The sequence below is a fragment of the Canis lupus genome, chromosome 7 (genome assembly GCF_048164855.1).
Source record: "Canis lupus baileyi chromosome 7, mCanLup2.hap1, whole genome shotgun sequence".
In the NCBI taxonomy this organism is placed as follows: Eukaryota; Metazoa; Chordata; class Mammalia; order Carnivora; family Canidae; genus Canis; species Canis lupus.
Window position 1 is genome coordinate 67,848,800 of NC_132844.1, and position 8,936 is coordinate 67,857,735.

Below are 8,936 nucleotides of genomic sequence, written 5' to 3' on the forward strand. Positions count from 1 at the left end.
TAATTCCAAGTGACATAAGTCAGTCAGAGAAAGATAAATACCATATGATTTCACTCATATGTGGAATTTAAGAAACAAAACAAATGAGCAAAGGGGTGGGGAAAGAGACAAGAAACAGGCTCTTAACTATAGAGAACAAACTGATGGTTTGACTCCATCAGTCAAAGGGGAGGGGGCTGGGGGGGATGGGTAAAATAGGTGAGGGGGATTAAAGAATGTACTTGTCATGATGAAAAAATGAATATATAAAATAATAAAAGTAAATCATTTTTGAAATAAGTTGTACACAGATTTTCGACTGCCTGGGGAGTCCCAACCCCAACCTGTGTTGTTCAGGGATCAAGCACATTTGTATACTGTCTATAGCTGCTTTTGCACTACTGTTGACCCAGTTGCAACAGACATTGTTTGGCCTGCAAAGCCTAAAATATTTATTATCTGCCCCTTTACAGAAAAAGTTTGGCAACTCCTGGTTTAGGTAACTTAAGATTTGCTGTGTTTACAGCTGGCACTTGCCAGAATGCAGTCTCTACTACGGAGTGCTGATCCTCAGGAGATGAGGGAAAAGTAACTTCCCCTTCAAGTAAATTAGTGATAGAGTTTAAAACTACTCACCGGGCAGCCTGGGGGGCTCAGCGGTTTAGCGCCACCTTCAGCCCAGGGCGTGATCCTGGAGACCCCAGAGCAAGTCCCACATCGGGCTCCCTGCATGGAGCCTGCTTCTCCCTCTGCCTGTGTCTCTGCCGCTCTCTCTCTTTCTCTCTCTCTATGTGTGTCTCTCATGAATAAATAAATAAAATCTTAAAAAAAAAAAAACTACTCACCAACCTTTTGAAAGTCTGATAAATACTTGTACCAAAGAATGTAACCCAAAGCCTTGATGCCCTCCTGCTGGAAGAACTGTCCCCTCTGAAAAAGATGAGATGGTACATGCTGGAGAACAGCATTCTATAATTCACTGTCCCAAACCAGCTCAGAAAGCACTGGCGCTGCAAGGAGAATGGAGAAAGGGGCCAGGATGGCTATCTCTCAAGAGCAAAAAGAAATGATCAAATACCATGGTCAGTAGGAGAGGTTGTTTCACTTTGATGATTTGTTTTTTTTTAGGGAGGCCTGAGCTAACATTTCTCTTGTACCCCTGACCCAGAGCCTGTACAACAAATTCTCACTAGCTTTTTTTTTTCTACCAGGGAGGCAAGTACATGCAGGCAGTGATTCAATATGGGAAGATCGTATCGTGGTTAGAGATGGAATATGGCTTATCGGAAAAGGAGTCAAAAGCTTCTGAGTCATTTCTGCTTGCCGCCTTCCTGAACCTGGCCATGTGCTACCTGAAGCTTAGAGAATACACCAAAGCTATTGAGTGCTGTGACAAGGTAGAGTGTCTGTGTGTGGACTGGACTTGAGATGTTCCAGATCTTTTTCTCCATCTTCATATTTGGTCATCTTTTGCTCCTTTGTAGCCAAGGGGTGGAGGGTTTTTCATTTTGTTTTGTTATGTTCATTTGTTTGCTTGGAGTTGTTTCTTTTTTTTTTTAAGATTTTATTTATTTATTCATGAGAGACACACAGCTACAGAGAGAGGCGGAGACACAGGCAGAGGGAGAAGCAGGCTCCACACAGGGAGCCCGACACGGGACTCGATCCCGGGTCTCCAGGATCAGGCTCTGAGCTGAAGGCAGCGCCAAACCGCTGAGCCACCCGGGCTGCCCTTGGAATTGTTTCTCATTATGAATTGGGAAATTCAGAAAGATTGAGATTACAGTCAAACTTTTTTTTTTAAGATTTTTTTTTCCTTTAGAGAGAGAGTGTGTGTGCATGCATACGAGGATGGAGGCAGAGGGAAAGAGAATCCCAAGCAGATACCCCACCAAGTAAGGATCCTGATGCAGGGCTTGATCCCACAACCCTGAGATCCTGACCTGAGCTGAGATCAAGAATCAGACACTTAACCAACTGAACCACCCAGGTGCCCCACAGTCAGGCTTTCCTGATGCATAGACTATAGTAATACACTATGAATAATTTTTAATAAAATTGGGGCACTGGGTGGCTCAGTCAGTTAAGCATCCAACTCGTGATCTCAACTCAGATCTTGATCTCAGGGTTGTGAGTTCAAGCCCCGTGTCAGGCTCCATGCTGGGCATGAAGCATACTTTAAAAAAAATTTTTTTTTGTTATTAAAATTATTTTCATCCATGACTACTTAAATCTATGGCCTTTGGTATCAAATTGAACATCAACTCCTCAGGTTCAATGTAATAACAGATTTAACCTAAGCCTTTCAGGGCTTAAGCATGATAGACTTGCAACTACTTACATAGAAGATATATACATACATTTTTTTTTATACATTTTATACATTTTTTTTTTAGCAGAGTAACATGCTTTTATTTTACAACAACACATATAAGGAAAAACAAATATGCCAATGGCACATTTCCAGTTTGACAGGCCACTTCTGTATACTTCTGGGATTGTTTCTGCAGACCATATTTCTAGGAGTGAAAATATGGAGTCAAAAAATAGGATTACTGAATATTATCCATAGTTTTTTTTTAATTTATTTATTCCTGAGAGACAGAGGCAGAGACATAGGCAGAGGGAGAAGCAGGCTCCTTGTAGGGGAGCCTGATGTGGAACTTGATCCTGGAACTCTGGGATCATGCCCTGAGCCAAAGGCAGACGCTCAACCTCTGAGCCAACCAGACATCCCTTATCTTGGTTCTTTTTTTTTTTTTTTTTTCCAATATTGCCAGCAACAAAAAACTCTTATTTTCATTTTTATTTCTTGGTTACTGATGAAATCATACAGTTTTTCATAACCAGCCATTTTGCATTTCTTCTGTGAATTGCCTGCTCACATCCTTCAACTAGATTGATTTATATTGAGGCAGTCTGTACATTTACTTCATTGAATCTGTCTTTTCCTTTCTAATTAGAAAGGTCTCCCCCACTCTAAGATAATAGAAATAATTCTGTTTAGTACTTTCAAAAACTACTCCAACTAGGTGTACTTTTTTAAAAAACTAATTAAAAATAACCCTATTGTATTTTGATGGGACAGATTGCATGCATGTAAGTATGCTTGGTCTAGAATTTTTTGTGTTTTGATATGAGGTAAAAATTTCTCTTATTTTCCATGTTCATTTATTACAGTGTAGGCCCCATTTATTATGAAGTTAATCCTTTTCCTACTGATTGACATTCCCACTTTTGTCCCTGTTAAATCTTATTATATATACACACAAACCTGTTTCTGAATGCTTTGTTCTGTTCCATAACCTCTTTGCCCAGAGACCAGCAGTCCATCTTTTAATTTCAGTTTTTTTCATAGTGTGGTTTAATTTCAGTGTGTTTAATTTTAGTGGTTCCATAGTAAGTTTTTTTCCTGTGGTCGGTCAAGCCTCCTCTCATTATTTTTGTTTTTCCAAAATTTTCTCAGCCATTCTTGGACATTTGCTTTTTCCATTGAATTTTAAAATGAACTTCTCAATAGGCTCCTCCCCAGTCCCCTTGGAATCTTAATGGAAATTGCATTAAATACAGAAGTTAATTTGGATATAGTTGGTTCTACTTTGATTAGTATTTAATTACCTTGAATCTTGTCACTTCAGTAAACTTTTTCCAGTCCCCTTGGCCAGAAAAGTTTGGGAAGTTATTTAAATACTGAATTTCTTTGAAAGGTCCACAAACATGTCCACATGTAACAAAAGTTACATTCATGCTTTCTAAAATGTAGACCATCTGTCCCTAGGCGCTTGGACTAGACAGTGCCAACGAGAAGGGCTTGTACAGGAGGGGTGAAGCCCAGCTGCTCATGAACGAGTTTGAGTCGGCCAAGGGCGACTTTGAGAAAGTCCTGGAAGTGAATCCCCAGAATAAGGCTGCACGACTGCAGATCTCCATGTGCCAAAAAAAGGCTAAGGAGCACAATGAGCGAGACCGCAGGATATATGCCAACATGTTTAAGAAGTTTGCAGAACAGGATGCAAAGGTATGTGCAGAACTGCCTTTCCCTTCAGGTACATCAAAAACTGATCTTGCCCCTTTGGTTTTTGTTACAACAAGATTAAGCATAGGGCACAGGGTCAGATAGACAACCTAAGAGGCACAAGAACGGGGAAGACGATTTATGATCTGATCTGAGGCTAGTTTGGATCCAGAAGAAGAATGGGCTGTTCTACTCACCAGACGTGCAGAGTTATGAGGCACTGCATGTCTGTGAAAGGGATGAGAAAAATAAGTTCCCTAGAGACTAGGAAAACTTGCTAGTTTTTAAAAATCAGACACATCAAGTATTTTTTTAGATACTTTTCAGATATTTGTTGAGACTTCCATTTTCCCGGGCAGTGGGCCATGATAGGGAAGGCCCACCGTCAATGCCCTTTTACTTCATCACCTCCCCTACAGCAAGGTTGTGTTCAGGTCCTGAGTTCATCCTCCACTCCCCAGTCCTCTTGTCACAACACTCCCTGTGGCAAGCTAGTCCTTCCCACCGAAGAAAAGTGAAAGCTGTCCACTATGCACTGTTGTCAGCACTGCTCTGACTTACCCAACCAGGCAGCCCCAGGAAAGCCACTGTAATGCTCTCCTGTTTGAGACCTGATAAGCAGTCAGGAGGAGCCAGGAATTACCTGAATGTTTCAGTTTTTTCTCTAACCCTCTTGATATCTTATTTCTTCCTCAGGAAGAGGCCAGTAAAGCCATGGGCAAGAAGACTTTAGAAGGGGTCACCAATGAAAAAGAAGCAGAAAGTCAAGCAACAGAAGAAAAAGCCGGAGGCCATGTATGACACCACGCAAAGGAGGGAAGAGCCCTAATGAACTCGGCCCCTTCCTCCATGGGCTGTCACCCAACTCAGGACTCAACAGTGTTTCATGTAAAGTTTGTTATAGTCTGTGCGAATCTGGAAGCAAATGGCAAAACCAGTAGCTTCCCAGAAAACAGCCACCCTGCTGCTGCCCAGCGTGCTCCTTGAGAGGGTGGCATGGGACCACTCCCGGTGGAACGAAGCAGAAGTGACTATTGATGTGGTGAGATCGAACCACCAGCTAAGTCCAGCTCATTTCAGTTTGTGTCAACTTTCAATATCTAATTCAGGGTCCCTTGAGATAATCCTAACAATTTGGGCTGTCTGTTAGGTTTTACATCTGATTGAACTTTTAATAGCACTGCAGAAACCTAAAAATAAATGCTTAATGATTTTCTCCTTTCCTGCAGTTGGGTGGGAGAGAGGAGGAGGTCTTGGTTTTTAAATGACTGAAGTGCTAGCATTCGTGACCAACACAACCCACAGGGAGAGGGGTCTGGAATCCCCTCACACACTGGTTCTCCACAGTGCCAGACTCTGAAGCCAGAACCTCAGAGGCCACTTGCTTGCTGACTTTAGTCAAACTTCCTCACTAAGCCAGTCTGCTTGGGAGAGTGGGGCTCTCTGGCACCCAGCCTGGCCCTGGAGGAGGGAATCTGTCATTCCCAAAACATTCTTCAGCAATGATAATGAGCAGAGGGAGTTTCTAGATTAGCTTTCCCTGCTTTCCTTGAAGTTCTGAGATGCTGAAATGTGAAAAGAGTAATCAGAATTGTGCATTTTCCCCTCCTCTGTCTCTTGTAGGAAGTAATGTGGAGTACCGTACTGCCTGCTAGCATTGCTGCCATTCAGTTTCTGATTTTCATTCTAAACCTTGCTATATTAAGAATTTAAGACTTGTTCTTAGAATATCTCTGACCTGGAGTGGATTTATTTACATATCCACTTAGGATTCATGCAGCTTTTTTTTTTTTTTTTGTCTTTTTAAAATTACTGGCTCATAAACATGTATACTGGTTTATGGAACTTTATTTACACTCCTCTATCATGCAAAAAATTTTTGACTTTTTACTACGAAGTAGCTTGATTTTTAAAAACAAAATCTGCAGAGGTGGAAAAATAAGTAGTTGCTCTTGTACGTTAAGGGTTTTCCTCGCAGGTTTGGCACGCAGCAACTTTCTTATGGCTTCTTTGTTCTGGTGTAAGTCGTGAAAAAGAATTGAAAACTGCTTCCTGTGCAGGCACATCTAGCCTAAAAGCTCCAATCCTGGGGCATTGAATCAGGGCAAATCAGAGTACGTACATGTAGTGGAATCTTGGTCCTTACGGGTAAGCGAGATTGAACATGGCCTGAGAAGCACTTGTGGGAATGCGTTTGCAATCAAAGGAAACAGTAGCTCCAACCTGGAACATCTCACTTGTAAAATCCTAAAGAACACTGGCAGTTACTAGTTTTAACTTTTATGGTGGTTTTAGCAAAACACTTGTTAGGTTAGGACCCACATCAAAACCTAAAAATAAAATAATTTCCATTTATACCATTTTTTTCCTCCATGGAACAAGTGGAATTAAATTGTGAGTTTCTTCTTTGACAACTAGAATGCTTTTAATTCTCACTTTTGTCTTTATTCATGAGATTTCTTTTAAAAGCCCCAATCTCGCCTAGGAAATATGAAAAGCAGAAGTTGATTTTGCTTTGTTGCTTGACTGTTTAGTATTTGTAGCTCTTTTGACTAGAGCATGACTCCAGTGAGATTTGATCCTAAGGCCAGTTAGCTTTTTGCAGGTAGCAAACAAAAAAAACAGGTTCTAAAACTTAGATTATCCTAGCCAATTGTCTCCCAAATGTGTGTTATGGGTCACCAGCGGGGAATGGGCAAGAGTGTGCACAGAAGGGAGGACAGGGGGTATGCAGGTAGTTCTGAGAAAATGAGGGTGAGGTGCCCATCACCACTCAAGAAGAAGAAACTTCATATGTTCTTGTATCAAATTCAGTAATCTTAATTTGTCTAGAAACCAGTGGATGTCTTTGAACCATCTTTCAGACTGCATTTGGAGTGCTGAGGCAGCATATATGATGAATTGAAAACTTGTTTTTTAAAAAAAGAAAAACATTCAGATGCACTTTTTTGTGTTCCTTAAATAAACAACCAAACATGATTTCCCCTTATTCTTGGGTTTTGCTTAAATAGTCTTCAGAAAAAGTTGTTTTGGTTGGAAAACTAGGGTGGGGGCCAAGTTGAAGAACTACAACCTCAGAAAATTGGCTGCAGACACTATTGTCCTCCCTGCTCAGAGGCACAGCTTGAAATCAGCATTGGGCTAAAAGTGGTAGAAAGATGCATCTTTGTTCAGATGAACCAAATCAGAAAAACAAGATTTTTTTTTTCTCGTCAGCCAGTGAGTATTCCACTATTTTAGCTAATTGTAAGGTAGGTTCAATTTGGGAAATGAAGAGGTTTAATTATGTGCTAATTTGCATAATTAGTAAATATGTAAAACATAAGCATGTGGTGGGTGATCCTCTGGGTTAAGCATGCCCTTTCTCTTTCTTAAGTAGCATATTTCAGCAGATGCTCATGGTTACATACCCAGAAGGGTTAAGGAGATGTCACATACACTGCAAAAGAAAGGTGACTACCTGAGGTAGTGGCGAGCCTGCCTCCAGGAGGACTAGTGACTGGCATCTGCAGACAGGTCAATGTAGGCTCCAGACACTTTGCCATATATTCCCTCTGAATTCCATGCTTCATCTCCAGGTTTGAATTCTGGTCCTACCCCTTTGCTGCTAAATTATTTGGCAATGAAATAATTCCTTTTATTTGCATGTTTTTTCTAAGCAAATAACAATCATACAGGGGGTAATAAGGATAGCCACAGAGTTTCGCGGTTGTTAATTTGTGACCTGGGTAATTCAGGGCAGCCTGCGTCCATCCCACAGCATGAGGAGTATCAGTGAAGAGCTTTGTCCATACTTGCTCAGCCTTTTTAGCGGCTCCCTTCTAGCATGGTGCATTAGAATGTATTCTCTGAGACCGGCAACCCTGGGAGACTCACAATGCACAGAATTTGAGCTGTTAAATCCAAAACATTTTAAATTCAAAATCCCAAAATTTTGAATTCCCTAACCTACCTGTATATTATTCCCATCAACTAGCTCCTTACATGTTTGAATAACAATGACTGGCAAAAATGTACATTAAAGGACATTCTTTAACAGCTTGAGGAAGTTTTCAGGGACCCTCACTCAATGCTTCCTTTCTTATTTTTCTCCTACAAGGCTGACGTTTGGTGGGGAGGTAGGGATGGGATACCAAGAAGGCACAATAATTTCATAACTGCTATTTGCATAATATATCTCTTGGTCTATAATTGCATATCATCTACGTGTGTGACCTTAGTAATACATTGCAAAAAATGGACATCGCTGACGTAACTCCCAAGAGGATCTTTATCAGTATCCTGTTGGAGCTAACTGCTACCTACCTATGGATGGGACAATAAGAGTATAGTCCCTGATGCAGAAATTCCCTGAGGATCTTGGAGAATCAAATGGGGGGTGGGGAGGCGGGTAAGACCCTAAGTGGTGAAGTGGCTGGCCCACAGTTTTCCAGGTCAACTGATAGCCTTATATACTTATTCTAGTTTGTGATACAATCTCTTGGCACTAGAATGAGATATTGGTACCTCTTTAAAATCCCCAAGAAGCGGCGCCTGGGTGGCTCAGTTGGTTAGGTAGCTGCCTAGTCATGATCCCAGGGTCCTGGGATAGAGCCCCACTTTGGGCTCCCTGCTCAGCAGGGGTCTACTTCTCCCTCTGTGTGCCTGTGTGTTCTCTCTCTCTAAGTAAATAAATAGAATATTTTTTAAAAAGAAATCCCCAAGCATTTGGTGGACCTGAAATGGCAGCAGAGCCATAGGTTTCATCATTTTACTTTGGAGTAAAAATACAGGAAATGTGCTAATATGTAAAGGATGGGCATGTTTTACTTTTTAAAGAATGCTCTGGTGAAGCTGGTCAAAAAAGTATACAGGAATTTTCTGTACTATCTTTGCAGCTCTTATGTAAATTAAAATTATTCAAAAATTTAAAAAAATTAAGTGATGATTAAATACCCTTTAA

At 41.0% G+C, this 8,936-nt stretch overlaps 1 protein-coding gene across 14 annotated transcripts in view; it reads left to right on the forward strand.

Annotated features, from left to right (window-relative positions):
• FKBP5 (FKBP prolyl isomerase 5) overlaps positions 1 to 6,973 on the forward strand; it is a 136,683-nt gene extending 129,710 nt beyond the window's left edge. For all 14 annotated transcript variants that reach the window (XM_072833296.1, XM_072833303.1, XM_072833300.1 and 11 more), the window contains 3 exons: positions 1,191 to 1,376; positions 3,758 to 3,997; positions 4,691 to 6,973. In XM_072833296.1, the coding sequence (XP_072689397.1) occupies positions 1,191 to 1,376; positions 3,758 to 3,997; positions 4,691 to 4,795 (531 nt within the window). In that variant the 3' untranslated portion in view covers positions 4,796 to 6,973. The remainder of the gene's footprint in view (positions 1 to 1,190; positions 1,377 to 3,757; positions 3,998 to 4,690) is intronic.
• Positions 6,974 to 8,936: the final 1,963 nt, after the last annotated feature.